This window comes from Propithecus coquereli, unplaced genomic scaffold, assembly GCF_000956105.1.
Source record: "Propithecus coquereli isolate 6110/MARCELLA unplaced genomic scaffold, Pcoq_1.0 Scaffold313, whole genome shotgun sequence".
Lineage (NCBI taxonomy): Eukaryota > Metazoa > Chordata > Mammalia > Primates > Indriidae > Propithecus > Propithecus coquereli.
This window is the reverse complement of record NW_012148764.1, coordinates 896,832-916,351: the sequence shown is the minus strand read 5'-3', so window position 1 is coordinate 916,351 and position 19,520 is coordinate 896,832. Positions and strand designations below refer to the sequence as shown.

Below are 19,520 nucleotides of genomic sequence, written 5' to 3'. Positions count from 1 at the left end.
TTATGCTTATTTTTACACTAGTATTACATCATTTAATTATTGTTAGTTACTTTACCTGAAAGGACTAACGTCTCCTCATGCTTCTCCCACCTTTATTATATTATTATTTTTAAGAATATTCTTTTGCATGTATTTTCATATTTGTGTTTTATACAGCATCTTTTTTATGATTTTCATTGTGATTACACTAAATCAGTAAATGGAAAGGTTAAGAAATGGCATTTTATTCACACTTTCTTCTGAAATAAAGCTTGTTTGTTGTAATGAAAATCAAAACAATAATGAAATATAGAAAGTCTACTCAATCACTCATTCTTTAGGGGAAGCCGGTATTATCAGTTAGCTATACGTCTTTCCAATCCGTATATATATTATACAAAAATTATGCTACTCTGCAACTAGTTCCTTCATTCACAATGACTGGGTCTTAATATCTATTCATATAAACTTACCTCACTTTTTAAAATGGCTGAATAGTCTTTCATTAAAATGTACCATAATTTATATAGTTGATTATTTATGGACATTTAAGTTATTTGAAGTTTTTGAAATTTTTTATTATTTAAAAGATTATCGCAAAGAATCCTGTACATAAACAAATCTCTGTATAGTTTAGAATTCGTTTCAGAATTCCTAGCAGTAGAATTGCTAAGTCAGCAACTATGTTTTTCTTTAATTGTGATATTGACAAAATGGCCTTCAAAAAATTGTTCTGAATGATCTTTTCTTCTATAGTATATAATAATTCCTACTTCCAAACTAACAAATTTAACATACTTTTCAGGTCTGAAAAGATCTGTCTCTTTATGGTTGAGTAAACACTCTGTGGAACCCAGCCCTTCCTCCTATTCCATGTCTTGTTTTGGTTAATTCACTGGAGAAACAGGTTTATGATTCTTACCCTTATTTTTTGACTTGGATGGCTGTGATATTATTTAACCTCTCTCTTTCTGTTTCTCTGTCTCTCTCTTTCTTTCAAGTTTAAACACTGTAGATAAAAGGTATGAAAAAAAGTGTTCATATAAAATTCCGGAAATCTTTTCTTTTTCTGATTTTCATTGTACATGACCTGACATTCCAAAAACAAGTCAGGATGTCTGAATTCATTTCAACCTGGCCATTAAACAGATGTACAACTTTAAACAAGACACTTAATCTTACTGTTCCTTAATTTCCTCCTTAGTAATAGTTACCCACCTCACAAGATTGTTGTGAAAATAAATACTAACAGTGATGAGGATAGTAATAATATTTTGAATAGTGGTTTATAGCTTTCAAAGTACTTTAATGTGTATTATCTCTTCTGATCTTCATAATAACCTCATGTGGTAGACTGGATGGGCATTTTTATCATCATTTTTTATGTAAAAAATCTAAGACACTATTAAGGTTTGGTAACAATATCATGAAAATTTTTTAGAGAAGTTAAAAATATTGTACAAATGTAATACCAAGGACAAGGAAATATAGACATTTTCCTGGCAAGGAACTTCAGAGAATACTGTTTGTATATGGTGTTTCTCCTTCTAACATTCCTGAGGATATTTACTATGAGGAAAAGACAGTTCTGTGACAAACCCTTCTCCCTCACTTTTCCCTCCCAAACTCTTTGTGTATTGTTATAGTGAAAAGTTTAGTTAACAGAAAATATTAATAGTAGAAATGCATGTGTATGATTTATAAGTATATATATTATATAAATATTGAGACTTCTTGGACAATCATTGCTTTTATATAGCAATTCATCTCACCCAGGCCCACTGACAATAGGATAGTCAAATTTCCTCCCCTTTGTTACCACTGAAACCCTTAGTTATGTATCTAACTTCAAACTTCTGTTTTTTTCAGCTTATACTAGAACTTCGTTGTAAGCATTTATTTAGGGTCTTGAAAATTTCACTCTGGGTGAGCTGTAACCTAGATTATTAGGGTTAGCCCCAAAGCACAGTACACACTGTGTCTCGGAGAACAGGAAAAGAAGCCTCACTCTTGTATCTTAGCAGAGAGAATTCTTATTTTCTCCCCCATTCTGGAAGGTCAAATGGTGTGTGTGTGTGTGTGTGTGTGTGTGTGTGTGTGTGTGTGTATTTATACTTTTTAAAAAGTACTCGAAAGAAAAAAAAGTCCAAACATTAATAGAAGCATGAGCTACAGTTCCAAAACTTGGTTTATGCTTCTTTTAACTATGATCCAATAAGTCCTTTTACATTTTCCCTATTTTCTACATACAGAAAGCAAGAAATATCAATCTGAAAGTTCATTATTAATGGGATAATTAATAATTTTTCTCTGTAGATTGGATTATATCAATAATAAATAATTCCTTTGGATTATTACATTTTCCATGGTATAAGATCAGTAGTACAATATGTGTTTCTCATTTGGGGATGAAATACATTTGTTTACTTAACCAGCATGATTTAGCTCCCTTCCCAAGGAAGGGAAACCTGTGAACATTTGCCTGACATTGTGTTTTATTGGAGATACAGAGGGGGAATAAGTAAGCGAAAATAAGAGGTAACTGGTTTAGAGAGTGACCAGACCATTTTCTTCAATTTAATACAAGAAATTGAGAGCCTACTATGTGCCAGAAATTCTGGATACCAAAACAGGTGACATAAGAGCCTTGTCCTGAAGTAACATGCAATTAATCTAGAACTATAGAATTTTGGACTCAAAATAGGGAAATTTGAAATAATTTAGTCCATACCTTTCATTTTACAGGTGGGAAAATGTAATCATTGATGTGAAATGCAAGCATTTTGGTCATGATTCTTTAGTTTCACATCATAGAAATACATGAAAAATAAGCTGAAGAAAAAAGGGAAAATTTATTGGATCTCATAGTAAGAAGTATAAGGATGCTTAGCTTTAGACACAGCGGGATCAAGGTGATCAGGTAATATTGTCTCTCTCTCTTTCTTTCTCATTCTCTCATTGTCTCCTTCTCTTCCCTCTCTCTTTCCCTTTTCATTTTGACCTTCTTATCTTCTGCTTCAAATAGGTTTCTTTCACATGCAGGAAAGATGATGGTCGGAAGTCCCATCATTCACAAACCAAAATCGGGGGGAGTCTTTCTGTTTTTCTCCAAGAGCAGAAAGGATCCACAAGGACTCTTCTGGCTCAGTCTGAGCCACTTTTCCACCATGCTGGCTTGACAACCTTCCCAGTGGCACATGAAGTGGGGAGATTCCTCAAAGAATTGAGGAGAAGAGGGATGGGTGCTTGTAAGGTTGCATATCAAATATGCAAGAGCTGAGAACAGAAAACAAGCCTCCTAGACTATAAAATTTCCAATATCATTGTGCTTGTTGAGGACTATGGTGTCCACATCTCTTGTCTGTTGTGATGCCCACAGCTAAATTTAGTACAAAAGCAACCACTATTCCTTTAAACATATTTTATTTTTGTAAAATTCATGTCATTCATGTTGGAAATAGGTGGTTGTAAATGTAATAAATTGAATCCATCAACACTTCACTTTTTCTTTGCTGTTTACCAACATTGCTCTCTTACTCCCTAGCTGCTCTCATTTCTATTTAGTCTCATGAAAGGACATAGCAATTTTTCTCATATGCTAGATTTTACTGGTTTTACACTGGCAACTTCCAGAATTTGGCTCCCATGTTTTCTTTTGTGTGGGTATTTACAATGGAGAGCTCTTTAGATGAGAAATATTCTACCACAGACCCACCGGTTAATTGCAGACTGGAGAAGTACTATTTAGGCTTTAAAAAGGGGGAAATCCTGTCTTTTGTGACAACATGTATGAACCCAGAGGACACTATGCTAAGTGGAATAAACCAGGCACACAAACACACATACTTCATGGTCTCACATGTGGAATTTAAAACAGTTGAACTGACAGAAGTAGAGGGTAGAATGGTGGTTACCAAAGGCTGGGGAAGTGGAGTGTAGATGGGGAAAGCGGAAATGATTAAAGGATATGAAGTTTCAATCAGACAGGAGGAATAAACTTTAGTGGTCTATTGCACAGAATGGTGACGATAATAAATAACAATGTATTGTATATTTCAAAATTTCCCCCCAAAAGTAGATTGTAAATGTTTTCACCACAAAAAATAAGTACATGAGATGATTGATTTGTTAATCAGCATGATTTAATCATTCCACATTGTAAACATATCGAAACATCACAATTGTACTCCATAAATATATATAATTTTATTTGTCAATTAAAATAAAATTTTAAAAAATTGTAGAATGGATTTCGCAGTTTAGACTTGTATATTTTTTAGTCATGCCCTTCTATGTCTAGCAAGCAGAAAAACAGATCAAGTCCACGTATTTACAGATGTGAAAAAAATTACTATCTGTAAAAATGAGAATGTATTTGAACTTGTTTTTAGGTCTAAAAAATTAATTTCCTAATAATCTGATTTTGGCTGGAAATGTACTGCCAGGTTACCAGGAAAAATAAGAGAAGTTATGAAATGTGAGAATTTTCAATCACCTGAGATTTTCCTACAAGAGGCTTGTGGATGTGAATGCATCTACTTGCTGTATTGATTCTGATTCTTCTAATTCTTCATTTTGGTTTTGTGCTTAGCCACTCATTAAAGCAGACAGAATTTATCAAACTGTTTGTTATTGTTGCATATATTTTAAGCATAAGGGATCCAGGGCTGAAAAGTCAGATCCTGAGTGCTGGACAACAAAGCTTCTTCAATCTCGTTGCTCTGCCATCTTCTTGCAGATTCCACATCATGGTTCAAGGTGGCTGCTCTGTTTCTATATAGGGCCAGCAAGAAGGGGAAAAGAAGTAGGGGTTGGGAATACTCCTTTCTTTTTCATGTCACAATGGAAGCTCCACTTTTCACTTCTATGTTTAATTGTCTATATACTTATTCTACGTTTTCCTTTCTCCCAAGTTTTGAGGATTATACAATTAATTGTTTTCTACTCTAACTTTCTGGAAGTTTTATTTTGCTGACAATGGCAGTAGGGGGATATCTGAAGATTTGGATTAAAGACACTTAAGGAGATGTGGAGACTCTAATATCAGAGGGGAAGGTTGGAAAACAGTCATTGAGTTACTGTGTTGACCAAGATTTCAAGAATATTCATGAAAATGTTAACATTACTCATTCGACATTTACGGAATACTAATTTTGGGGCGGCCTTGTACAAAACCCAGACACACAGATAAGAACTATACTTGGATCTTGCTCTTGAGATCTTCTCACCCAAGCTGACTCGTTTCTGGTTTTATCTTGCCAGTAAAGGCTGTGGTGCAATGTGTATTTTTCCCCTACTCCCCATTTTAACTACAAAATATTTTACTATGTGTGTCTCTGTGGGCAGGGTAAAGAGATAACTATATGAGTTAGTCTGACACTGAATTCTAAGTGCTTTTCCCCTGGATCAGTTTGTCTTGACTAATGGAAAAGTTTATGTCTAAATAATGATTTGAACTTTGTCAAAACAACCTGTAAAGAGTTGCGTACTTATGTAATGGAGGATTGTTTGTTGGTTGGAATTATTGGCACTTTTTTCTGCATTTTTTTGCTTATTTTTAAAATAATACTTATTGCCTTTGTAATAAAAAGGGAAGGAAATCCTTTATTCCAAGAAGAGCAAAAAAATCTTTTAACTTACATCCATTTGAATTTAAGAACTTCAGAAGTTAAAAGAAAAATGAAAAGTAAAATAGTCATTTTCTTACTTGTTCATTTTATATGATGGCAAAGATTAGTTTTGGCTTTTGGGGTTCAAGGAATTTAGAACTCAATTTCTTATATCGAATAGGATTTTTTTCCTCTGGAACAATTGTTGAAAGCTATGTAACTGTAAACTCACAACTCTTATGAAACAATGTGTCTTTTATTGTTCTATTGGCACAACAGTGGTGGGATTTTGTTTTGTGTGACCACACTCAAGAATCTGGAAACTCTCTTTACAGCTTTGCCCTCATGTCAATAGGAGAAACTGTTTTCATATCAACAGAGCAATGAGTCAGTGAAATCACAAACAGAATAATCATTTCTTAACATTTTCATGTACATCAGAATATTTTATCCCCCTTAACAATTTTATGAGATATTATTACTACATTGTATGTGAATAAATCTAGGCTAAGCAGTAAACTAGGATTAATATCTTGTTTGTTTTCTGATTTTTTAAAAAACATTCAGTCTATGCTGAGGTAAGACTGTGGAAGGTCTTGTTTAGCAAGTTAAGGAAATTTAACTTAATTCTAAAGGCAATGGGAGGTTATTAAATTTCTTTGAATAAAAGAACGATAGTATTGGTGTGAACTTGCAAAAGATTGACCTGTAATGATGTATTCTGTATATTAGAATATGAATTCTAAGGTAGGTAACTAGCTTGGAATCTTTTAACAGGAGAGATATGAGTCATAAGAGCCTAAATTGGGGTGCTACTAGTGGTCATGATTATAGTGGTAGTGGAGGAAAGAGCAGTTGAGAGAGCCGTTACTAAAGAATTGATTACTCAAAGCAAAACAGTAAAAATACTAGAATGTAAACTCCTTGACAGCAGAGAACTTGTCATTTATCTTTTTTATTTTCCCTATGCATAGAATTATGCCTTGGACATATAGGCACTCAATAAGGGTTAGTTGAATAAATTAAGATAAAAGCAGTGTAATCGAGTGTAATAGATGCTATGACAGGGGCAGAAAGGAAGACTTTATAGAAGAGATACTTGAATCATGTCTGGTGCATTTAGCTAGAGAGTTTTAGGAAGACAAGGAGTGGAGAGGACATCAAGGCAGAGGGAAGAGCCCAGCTCTGAGGCATAAAACAGCAGCATGTGGGGATTGACAAGTACCAGCAATCTGCCATTTCTGAAGGGCACTGCAGCAGGCAGGAAGGAGTAGAAGATGGTGCTGGACTTGATGACCTGGGTATCAAGATAAGGAGTTTTGACTTACTGTGTATTTTTAAATATTTGAGTGACATGAAGAGGTTTTTACTATAGGAAGAGATCTAGTGGAAGTGAGTAGAAGGTGTAGCAAGATCTCCTACATCTCCCCTGTGTTTAGAGTAAAGCCTTTGCAGGCAGAGTCAAATTAGGAGACTACTGCAACAATCTATGAAAGAGGTGATAAAGGCCTGGATTAAGGAAGTGATGACAGGGATAGAGAACATGGCAAGACTTTGAGAAAATGTAGGTGTTAAAAAATAAAAGATGGGTGATGAATTAAAGGTACAGGAGGGTAAAACAGACAGTGGAATCAAGGATGAATCCCAGGGGTCCAACTAGTCCAAAGGTGGTGCAACATGCTGAGAAATGGAAAATAGGAGGAGGAAGTGAAGGAGAGAGTTAGGAGAAGGAAAAAATGGATTAAATTTTAGTCATATTGACTTTGAAGTGTCAGTGGGACAGGCAGGTAGGTTGTGTGGAGAGTGACCTGGGCCAGAGATGTGGTTTTGGGAGTTCTCTGGGTCAAATTAAGACATGGAGGTGGGTAATATTGTATTAGGAGAGTGTGTGGAGAGAAAAGAGATGTAGATTGAAGATGGAACTCTGGAGAATACTCACATTAAAGAGTCAAGTGGAGGAAGACAAACCAGCAAAGGAGACCAAAACTGAATTGTCAGGGTATTAAAGTAGAACCAGAAGAGCCTTTGTATCAGACTGAATAGTTTGACTCGTTGAAAGCATTAAAAAATCATGGAGGGAATAAGGGGAATTTCAATGAGGAGGAATTTAGACCAGAAATTGTCACTCCATGAATTAATATTAAACGTGTTTTGGGACAGGATTTGTCTTAAGAGTTTTACAGAGCTTTGCCCTGAAAGAACATGTGAACATGTTGGTTTGCATTTCGAATTCTGTTGCACTCGGAAGGGTATCTCTGAAAGGCAGTAGCGGCTGTATCCCACGAGGCGCCGCGTTTCTCAGACCTAAAGAATTGGATTTGCTTTGTAAAGCACAAGTGAATCTGTTAAAAACTATAGGCTGAGAGCTGACAATGGAGTGCCCTCCAGAACAAACAGCTTCCCGGAAACGACAGCTTCCTGAATGGCTAAAAGCAAAGCTTTTGTTTAAACCACTCTAGACTACCTGTCTCCATTCACAATAACCTAATGAACATGGAGCCTACATATCTCTGTTTAACCCCTCTGTTTAAATGATAAACTTACCTTAGAATTTAGAAATTAGCCTTTGAAAGACTTTGTAACCATTTGTTCACGTAAATAGAATTAGTTAAAGAATCTGTAGAAGCCTTCTGTAAAAGCCTTTTGAAAATCTGTTAACCTGAGAGGAACTATCTGTTGTTATGTAAATCTGTTACCCCTGACGATTGTTCACTATTTTCTATAAGTTACCATGTAAGACCTCATTCGGGGCTTTTGAGACCAACGGAGAGGTCTAAGCCCCCTGAGCTCCCGCTTTGCCTATAATCTTTATAAACTTATAAAACTATATCTTTGTCTCAGTGTATTCTTTTATTTCTTCCATTTTCCATTTCTCTCTATTATTTTCTTATCCCTTGCAACTCTACCAAACGGACCCAGTTTTTTGCAGGGAACACTGGCCACTTCCCCGCAATAAATGCCATTAGGATTGAAGGGAAATAATCACTTGAAAAATGATCACTCAATTTGAGAAAAAGAAGGTCGCAGATACCTTTTCTGTGAAGTATTTCAGCAGACTGGTGCTGAAACAGATTTTAGTAAACTCAGAACTAATAGATCCCAAGTCAATAATGACACTATTCCTCTAAACATCCAACTGTGAAAAGGAGGAAGAAAGAGAGTGGCAGCTAAAGAGAAAGCCAAGACTGGGGAACAAAGTTATTTTGTACATTTATCTGTTTTATAAAGATGGGAGGATGCGAACATGGCCTCCAAATCTTTATCATCAGTCTGACCAACATCACCTGAGCTCGTGTTCTTATGTCCATATGAATGTTTGATACATCTTGACATTCCAGGCACCTCAAATTCAATATCCCACCTACCATGCTAAACTAGCTCTCCCTCCTGTATCCCATACCGTATTTCAGTAAGCCAATCTAGACACCTGTAACTTGTCCTTCACCAACCACCTCCAACATATTACTGCCTCCTATATATCTTGAATTATATATACATTTCTATTCCCTGGTACAGATCCTAATCCTCTCTTAAGGAGACTCCATCCTCCATTTGTATCAGAGTGATCTTTCTAAAATGAGCCTTTGAACTGCCTGTCCCCTTTCTGCCAGACACTTTGATGGCCACCCATTGTCCACAGGATAAAGACCTAAGCTCTTTCACAAGAAACTGCAGTCTGTAGCATTCATGCATGACCTAACCTCTGCACACCAAAGAGGACTCCTCTCTAGTAATACCAAAATGACTGTAGTTCTCTGAATGCAACTTCTTGTCACACTTTTTGCTGCTGCTCCGGCTTTCCCCCTCTATCTAGAATACCATTCTGTACTTTCTTTGATGAGTTAACTCTTACTCATCTTTTAGGGCTTCACCTAAATATCATACCCTTTATTTAGTCTTCTCTTAAACCCTCCCATCATCTCCCAGGGTGGCTAAGTGCCATTTCATGATACTGTTGTAGTGCCCTATGCAGATTCCTTTGCACTTGGGAATTGCTGAGGTGATTGTTTAGCTGCACTAAGCAGTGGATGGGAAAGGCAAAGATGTTCAAGGGAGAAGGAGAAGCCATAGGAAGAGGTCTGAGAAGAGATGAGAGAGAATGGAATAGGAATAATATATTATGGAATAACTTTGAATAGCAAAGAAACCTTTACCAATGTGCCTGAGAGGAAGGAGGCAGAGATGGAGGCTGATGAATGTAGTAGAGAATGGAGTTTCAAGCTGAAGGCTCTATTTTATTTGTTAAATAGGTGGTTGGACAGAGCAATTGTTCAACCAAAATTTGCTGAAGATGGTGGCAGTGAAGAAATACACGTGACATATTTGCTGGGGAAGTAAATGCACATATTAGATTCAAAGACCCTAGAAATGTTTTATTCCAGAATATGGCATCTCCTAAGGCTCATTCATATACTTGAAATTCTTTTTCGAGGGAAAGATTTAGAAATACTTGTGGTATTTACTCTGCACAAGTGTGCAAAGGCTTGTGCCTGAAGATCTTTGCCTTTCTGCCAGGTTGCAGACTTGCCACTAGAGCTGGGATTGGCCACTGTGATATTGCTGTTAAGGGAGTCCAGTGAAGCATGACTCATGGCAAGTCCGTCCACACTGTGGGAAGAGTAACTGTAAATAGTCTTGAGAAAGGCTGATTTTGTGTTAGTTTCTTGCTTACAAATAATAACATAACATTTGGGGAAGAATGTGCAACAGAGGATCCCATAGTTAGATATTAAAATGACAATAATTTCTACAGCTGGCAAGTATTTGCCAAATGTGGTAGCATAGATGGGAATAAATGTGATCCAAGCTATGAAGTAAATGAGCATGCCAAATGTTATGAATTTGGCTTCATTGTAATTCTCAGGTAATTTCCTGCCTTTGAAAGCACATATGAAGCAAACGAAGGCAAGGATGGCAATGTAGCCCAGCATGGTGCCAAATGCAAGTATGGATCCCTCCTCACATTCCAGGATAATGACTCTGGGCAAGGAGACATTCTCCTCTACAGCAGGTGCTGCAAAGGTTAGCCAGAGTGTGCAAATGACAACTTGGATACCTGTGCAAGTGAAGATAATAGGGATCGGTTTATAGAGGCACTTTAGGAAGTTCTGCAACTTGGGATCAAAGCTGAAGGCTAGCAAAATTTTCAGGGATTTCATCAAAATGCAGGAGATGCAGAGAGTAAAGCTCACACCAAACAGTGTCTGCCTGGTTTTACATGTGAAGTCTTGTGGTTCTCCAACGAAAAAGCCCGTGCTGATAAAGTTGAGGAAATGACAGAGGAGGATCACATAGCAGACCATTAATCCTCCAGATGATTTCACAACGGGCGTGTTCAGGTTTCTCGTAAATATTATGCCAATGGCCAGAACAAATATGATTCCCAGTAGGGAGAGGGCCAGGAGCAGAATAGCCAAGGAGTCATTCCAGTTGAGATATTCCACTTCCTTTTCAAAGCACGTAGTGCTCCTTACAGGAGCCCAGTGAGTTTCGTTGTTGCATAAAAGGCAGTGATCCATATCTAAAAGACAGAGGTGATTCAGTTACATTGCAAACATTTAAACTAGGTCCACAATACTGGAAATGAGACGACTCCTCAGTAATAGTCCTGAGTAGAAAACAGATATAAATAATTGTCATATTGATTACTTATTAAAATAAAACATGCACAGACCCAAAGAAAATGAGAGAGAAGGGGTAAAGGAGAAAGGGGAAAGAAGAGAAAAAAGAGAAAGAAAAAGGCCAGCTGGGCTGAGAATCTTCAGGAAAGTAATATATTCAGGATAGACGCTAGCCTCTTAGGAACTTGCTATTACAGGTGGTAGTTCAGGGACTCTGTTAAGAATAAGAGCATAGTAGAGGGGAAGGGCGTGCCTCTAACCCTGGCTTGGGTGAGGCAAAGACATAAAGTGTAACCATAATGTTTGTACCCTCATAATATCCTGAAATAAAAAAAAAAAAAGAATAAGGGCTTTGGAATCAGGCATAGCTTAAGTCCTTTTCCTTTCTCTACCACTTATGATTTCTGTAATCTTGAATAAACTAACTGAACTTTCTGAGCCTATTTCCAAATTCTTCTCTCTCCCTCAAAAAAAAACCCTGTCTCATTGGGGTGCTGCATCCAATGAGATAATAAATATAAAATGCTTCACACAGAGGATTGCACACAATAGACACTCAATATATGGGAGCTGCTATTATGACTAAGGCTAGTTCTTTTAAAAGACCCAATATGGATGGGTCACCCTAAAAGCTTCAAGTCTCTTTCTAAAAAGCAAGATAATACAAAGTTGCAATCAATGACACTTGATGAAGAAATAAAGTTTATTTTTTCCCCAGAGGTTAGTGAATTTCAGCCTCTCACACTGGCAGTGATAAGGTTGAAAAGCATTATGCTGCTTCTGACAGCAGGGCAGCATGAATAATTGATGTTAGAGTCTCCGAAAGTGGGATTGCATTTGCTTCCCATTCCAACCTCCTAAAGAAAGTGGGCCCCAACAGCTCCCCAAAAGCCCTACTCAGGGCATTCACCTGATTACACTCCACACTGCGCTTTCGACTTTTGAATTTCTGCATTCTCTTCTTTATTAACCTCAAAGTAAGATTGTGTTTCTGTTTATACACTTTATGACATTTCTAGTCTCCTCCTCTTTCCAAACCCTTTTGCCCTACAAATATTCATTGTTTTCTGTTTTCCTCTCAACAGTAGCTAGTGTCTGTCATTTCATTCATTCAGTGGACCATTATTGGTCTTATCTAGGTGTGAGAGCTCTGTGCTAGAGATGTACAGAAGAACAGCAGATGATGTCCTTTTGGGTTACCCCAACTCCTAGCTTTTCCTCCAAGGTGTCTTCAGTCTTTTACACTTGTTCTTGGAGACAACTTGCCCTGGTTATCAAAAGACAACCCAGATAGAACCTTGGAAGACTTCTGTGCATCTTTATGGGAAATAAATGTTACATAACTCTCTTTGTGTTTTTATTCTCTCACTTGGAAGATAGTTGCTAGATATCATATTGCCTGAGAAACCCTCCCCCTTATCTAATTATTTAGACAGCATAGTCCCTCTCAGGATTGGGATAAACAGCATCTTTGTGAGACAATGACAGAACATGAATATTGAGATATTTTCATTGGTATACTTCTCTGCTTGAAGTCAATAAGAAAAAAGAATAAGCATTTGGAACTATTCTAGCTCTGGGATTCTTTTATATAAGACAAATAGGAATGCTACAATAAACAAGGGAGTATGATGCTTTTACAGTAGGCTTAACTCCAGGGAAAGTGCTGAAAGTTCCTTTTAGGGCTCTTAAGGCTGCTGACCTCACTCTTGCACTTTAAATTGTGTATTTTGCTCTGATCTTGTCAAATTGTTAAAGATAGGGTTGTCAAACAATCAGTTACTAGCATCTCATCTCTGTCAGTAGTTGGCCCCTTTTGTCTCACAGAATGAAAAGTTTCATTCTTTTTACGCTTAACTTTTGCCTTTTGGTAGAAATAAGATCGCCAGGATATGCACACCTGTATCTTAACTCCAGGTGCCTCTGGGTCTCTATTATGATCAGTTCAGTTAATTCAACATTTACTTATTTGTACTTTTTGTGCCCCAATTACAAGCCAAGCACATCTTTATGGGGATACCTGGACAAAACTGACAGAGAACTCGCATTGCTTTAAGAGTTCCTAGAGAGAAAGTATGTGTGAAGGAATGACATTTTCCCTTGGAAATGAAGTTATTTTTACATCTCTATTATTTATTGGTCATGTATCTGTTGATAAAATAGAGCAAATTCCACGATAAAATGAAATTTCACAGGAACTTAATTTAGCAGGAGCATGGGAAGCTTTTTTATCTTTTCAAGTGAAAAAATAAACCAAAATAAAAGTCATGAAAAAAAAAATCATCCTAAGAGCAATGGTTCAAGTGTATCACTATCCATGTCATAGTGACTTAATTACCTGTCTGATTACTGTAGTGATTTTCAGGACAGTTTACACATTCATAGCAGCAGATGTGTTGACTTCTTGTAGTTTTCTTCATTTGTCCAGGACTGCATTCCGGAGAGCATTTAGATTGAATTTGCTATATTAAAAATGAAAAGAAACCCCAAATAAAATTTTAAGAAAAATTATCCCAATTATCTTTGACTTAATTTAAAGATATACTTTATAATATTTTGATCTTTTTTCATAACACTACAGATTTTTTTGCCATCCTAAGAAATATGAACAAACTTAAATATATGAAATGTTTCAGATAGAGAAACTGCTTTAGGAAGAACACAGTTTTTGTCACATTAATAACTTCTGTAAGCAAATTATGGAAATTAGCTCTTTCAGAAAGTCCCTAGAAGGCCTCACTGAGATGACGACATTTTAGAAAAGATGGAAAGTATGTGAGAAAATTAACCACATGAACAACAGAGAAAATTATTACCGGCAAAGGAAACAACAGGTGCAAAGTCCTTGATTGAGCTAGAAGGGAAGGTATGCATGGAAGGGCAAGAAGCCTGTGGGATCGCAGGAGGGGTTGAGAGTAGGGAAAGGGAGCGGGATATGAGGTCAGGGCGGAACAGTGGAAGCGGGAGGGCAGGTCATGTAGGATTTATAAAGACACTGGCTTTTACCCTGAGAGAAATAGGAGGCCATGGAAGGGTTCTGAGCAGAGCACTATATTTTACAGGAATTACTCTGACTGCTGTTTTGTGAACAGACCTAAGGGGTCAGAGTGGAGGCAGAGAGCAGTTAGCAACCTTCTATTAATACAATAGAAGATCACAATGATCTGGGTGAGAAGTGATTGGCAGCAGCTGTGGGCTGGGGAGTAAAAAGTGGTCAGATTCTGGACACATTCTGAAAGTGAAACTCTCACTGAATATGGAGTATGACTGAGAGAGTGGGGGCAAGGACTCCAGCAGGGCTTTTCATGAGTGACTAGGAGAAGGGGATTGCCATTTATTGAAATGGGGGTGGGTTTGGGAGAGACTGTCAGGAGCTTTGTTTTGGAGACATTAAGTTAAGATGACTATTAGACATCCAAGTAGAGATGTCACTTAGGCAGTTGAGTATTTGTTTGGGTTGGAAGTCAGAAGATAAAATCCTGGAGTCCTCACCCCTCTATACAATGACATTATTTAAAGCTCTGAGCCCAGGTAAGATCACTAAAGAAAAGCGTAGACAAAAAGAGAAGCGGTTCTGAGCCCTGGGCACCCAAATGGTTAGAGGTAGTGTGAATGACAAGGAACCAGCAAAGGAGATAGAGAAGTAGTGGCCAGAGAAATAGGAAGAAAATCAAGGGAGTGTACTGTCATGGAAGCAAATAAGGAAAGTATTTTATGGAGGGGAGAATAATTAGCTGGTAAGTGAAGATGATATTTGGATTTATTAACACTGGTGAGCTAGACAGAAATAATTTGAATGGATTGCAGAGGGTTCAAAAGAGTATGGAAGGAGAAAAATTGGGGCCAGAGAATGTATTCAACAGAAGTTTTGCTGTAAGGAGAAATAGAGGAATGGGTAGTATTAATACATGGAGGAGGATGTGGGGGAACAATGGAGTGTCTTTTTTTTTAAGATGGGAGAAATGACAGCATATTTATATCACCCTGTAGATAATGCAGAAGAGAGAATAATTGAGAACACTGGAGAGAATGTGAAATTGCCAGTGCGATATCCTTCGATAAGTGAAAGAGGTTGGGACCCAGAGGTGAAGTACAGGAGCTGACCTGAGCTAGGAGCAGACAGTCCACCCACAGTGCCAGATAGAAGGCAGGGGTATGGGCACAGAGGTGGCAGCAGGGGGACACTGGAGGTCTCTTCTGATTGTTTCAGTTTTGTTAGTATAATACAAAGTAGGATCAATGGAAAGTGAGGTTGGGGAAGATGTATTGAACCCAAAAGATGAGAAGAGAAAGTATAAAATAGCCATCTAGGAAGGTGGAGAGCTAATGGCCTAGGGCGATAGTCTGGCCCGCAGCATTGAGAGCCCACTGGAGGTTACAGATCATGAATTTAAAGTGAGAACAGTCAGCAAGGTTTTCCTTTTCCTTGTGTGTGTGTGTGTGTGTGTGTGTGTGTGTGTGCGCACGCCAGCTACATTGATTAGGGAATTAATGTAGAGGCTATATTGATTAGGCAGAGAGTTGAATTTAACCAGGATTGTGTTTTTGTTGAGTAAGTAGGATGAAGAGAGAGAGGGGTAAGGGAATTGAGGGTACAAGGGAGCATTACACCTGTTGACCACGGAATTTAAGGATGGAAGGTGGGGACAGTGAATGGGCAGGAGGATCACTGGAGGTTCCTGGTGGGGTCAGTGACTTTTGCAGTTGAGGTACAAACTTGACTTGGATGCCAAAAAAATAGCCTACAACACAATTACCTGAAGATACTTGAACTCATTTTTTGCTTCTTGGTCTGTGATGATGAAGACATCATTCTGCAGATCATATTCTGCCATCTTGTTGACAGTCATGTGGTCATTGATCTCCTTCCAGAGCACAACATCATATCCAGTATTTAAGTCCCCATGGGCATCAAAATGAAATGAATTCCCTCCATCAGTGAATGTCACATTTTTCAGCACATCAAGTAACTATAAAAAACAAAAACAGAAACAAATGTTGATCATAAACATTGTAAGTGTACCTCTATCATTCTATTTATAACACTGTCTTATAACGAATATCACTTAACAATAAGAAAGAGGATTCTGGGGGAGGGGGTTCTTAACCACCTGGCAACAATTTGAGAATAAATTTCACTTGGGTTCTGGTTTCATTTCTGTCAAAGTCTTGCTATGTGAGTTTGAGAAAGCAAGTTAATTTCTAGGCATGGCAGCTTCTCTAGCCTATAAAATTGAAACTCTGAGAATCTGCGTTTATTCACGTTGTCCAGTTTCAGAATGGGTCCTCTCAAGCAGATACCTGGCTTCTATCTCTCATTAGTGCAATCTTGACAGTTACAATTACTTTCTTTTTTATTACTTCCAATGGTTCTTTAGTCTGTTTTAATGAGACTGGGTACACAGTAAAGTGATCTCTAAATTCTATTTCTAATTTAATTCATAGAACATTTTCTTTTAGCTTGGAAGGAAAGAAATGTAATGTCTGAAAAATTACTTGTCTTGCTACTCAATGTGTACAGTGAGAGCTGGTATATGATACAGTTAGGGCAGGAAATGTTTTATTGACAAATGGGGCAGCCATATTGAGCTTGTGCTGCAGTGGAGGAGCGCGAGGGTAGGGGGTAGGGGAACAGGCTGCCATTCTGGCTTCACTATTAACTTGATCTATAAGCATGGCCAAGTAAATACCCTCTCTGAACGCACTCATAATGGCCCACTCACGACATAAGTCTATGGTTCCATGTGGCTTTGCAAAATCTTTAGAATGAGGCAGAAATTATTTTATTCAAATAGAATTATTCTATTCTGTCCCTTTTCAGTTAATCTTTTATGAATGTTTCATTTTTGTCATTAGAATATAAGAATATCAAGTTATATTTTAAGGTAAAAGTACTAATTATGAAAGTCATGTCAATGACCAAATATCACTTTAGCAAAATCTCTATGTGTGTGTATTGATTTTATTATATGTCACCACAGGTTTCCTAGTTCTTTTAATGAATGTAAATTCATGAGATAACTTTAAAGAAGGAGGATATTAGATTGGATATGATGGAATTAACTCATGAAATTTTATTCTTGCAATTACCTAGGAGAAAAAAAATAAGGGAAAAAAACCAAAAGGATATATAAGGGCCTACCTTCAATATTCTTACTTCTACCTATGTACAGGTTTTTCTTCTGTTCCTTCCTTAAGCAATATGCACATGTAAGCCTCAGTAACTCAATTCTTTAGGGAGCATATCCTCTTCCACTCTTGTGTTTGAACAATAATTTCAACCTATTTTTTCCTGCATTATATTAGGTTTTACAGGGTAAAGTTCTGACACATATATGTTCTGTAAATGATAACATTGTATAATATAAATAAACTTGCATAATTTTATACCTGTTCTTACAGGAAAGAGGGTTGAAACAAATGAAACAGTACATTCATTCCCCATTAAGTATGACAGAACATTTAATCTGGACTAAGGTAAATTTTGAACATTAATACTCCAGTTATTAAGCTACTAAATGCTTTTTCCATCAATTATTTATCATGGAGACTCTGAAATTCTCAGTAAGTTGACACTACAAAATTCAGAGAATGGGATTTGTATTTCAATTATTATATTATTCACTTGTGTGTAGTAATGCCCTGTTTTTAAGAACACAAGGCCTGGAGGCCACACTAATTAAGGTGTTATGGTTGACATTGTTTTCCATTCCCCTAACTGTGCTGATGTCTGCTCTATCTCCATAAGTAAGCTTGCTGTGGAAAGAGGTATCTATGCCACTAAAACAGCAGAGGAAACAGCCTTACATCTCTGTCCTGGTGCCCAAAATATGCCTATTTCTTTTTTGTAGTGTTCTATGCTGTAGCAAAAAGCACAGTGAACTAAGGCTAGGACAGTTTCATTGATAACTATGTGAATGACCATGAGCTACACCTTTATTGTCGAGGTCCCCTCCATCTCTAAATAGCTACAATGGCCACCAATAACAGCTTCTCTTACCATTTCTTTAAAATAGAGTGTAAAGGATATGAGTCCTGTGGACCTACCATAATATTTTAAAGATTAGAGGTGACGTATATCAGTACCTAGAATCATAGGTCTTAAAAATTATTAGTTATTAGTATTATTACCACTCCAAAATCACTATCGTGTCTCTCCTAACTTTGGACTAATATGCAACCACCATTGCTACACTTGCATGTCTCATAGTATCTTCAAATTCAACATCTTCAAAATGCAATGCTTAATATTTCTTCTCCACAACACACTTCCATTTTCCTCTCTGTTTTCATCTCAATAAATTGCACCAGTTGCCCAAATTTGAAATCATTTGCAAGATCTTTGCTTCTCTTTGTCATCCTTTACATCCAATCTATCTACACATGCTCTTCAACCTTCCTCTTAAATATCCAAGTATACATCTCTCCATCCTTACTGTCACTTCTGTAGTACAGACATTCTTATCTTATGCCCAGATTACCAAATTGGTTTTTCTACCTCCAATATTGTGTTCCTCTAATCAATTCACACTGTAATTGGAATGCTATTCTATGATAGAAAACATATCACATCACTCTCCTGCCTAAAAGTATCTTTAATTGGTTCCCTTTTATTCTCTCAAGTCCAAACCTTAAAACGTAATTTGCAACCTTTCTATTAATAGTTAAAGTGTGGTCTTTGTAGTACCAGTATCAGCATCACCTGGGCTGGGCAGTTGTTAGAAATACAGACTGTCAGGTCCCACTGTGCAACAACTGAATTAACATTTGCATGGTAATAAGACTCCCAGGCAATTCAACTGCACATTAAAGTTTGAGATGCCCTGATTGTCAAGCCTTTAGTAATGTGTCCTTCACTAACTCCTCCAGTCTTATTTGTCTACAGTTTCATGCAAGACTTCATTTCTATGGCACTATTCTCTGTCCCCTGAAAATGTCATGCTCTCTCTTCTGGGATTTTGCTGGAGTATTTCTGTCCTGGCTAACTCCTGTCTGTCCATTGTATTCACCACAGATGCCATGTTTTTTGGAGAATGTTCTCTGAATTGGTAATACTGAATTAGCTGCCTCAGTTATGTGCTTCTTTGCTACCTTGTACTTATATAAAATGTTGTAGTTCATCACCCTACATTGTAATCAGCTCCTTAAATGTTTGATTGTATACCCTACTGAACATATGACTTCTTCAAGGAGAGAACTTTGTCTTGTTCATAATATCTTCAACCCTCAACACAATGCCTGGAACATTGAGACATTCAACAGATATTTGCTAAATAAATATGTGAATAGAAGTTTGACTGTTAGACATTCT

At 37.1% G+C, this 19,520-nt stretch overlaps 1 protein-coding gene across 1 annotated transcript in view; it reads right to left on the bottom strand.

The window, feature by feature from the left end:
* Nucleotides 1-9,994: 9,994 nt before the first annotated feature.
* The window catches only part of GPRC6A (G protein-coupled receptor, class C, group 6, member A), a 25,451-nt gene continuing 15,925 nt past the window's right edge, over nt 9,995-19,520 (bottom strand). Inside the window, exons 4-6 of the mRNA XM_012650125.1 lie at nt 15,967-16,179; nt 13,548-13,671; nt 9,995-11,109 (exon numbers count right to left, since the gene is read on the bottom strand). Of these exons, the coding sequence (XP_012505579.1) occupies nt 9,995-11,109; nt 13,548-13,671; nt 15,967-16,179 (1,452 nt within the window). The remainder of the gene's footprint in view (nt 11,110-13,547; nt 13,672-15,966; nt 16,180-19,520) is intronic.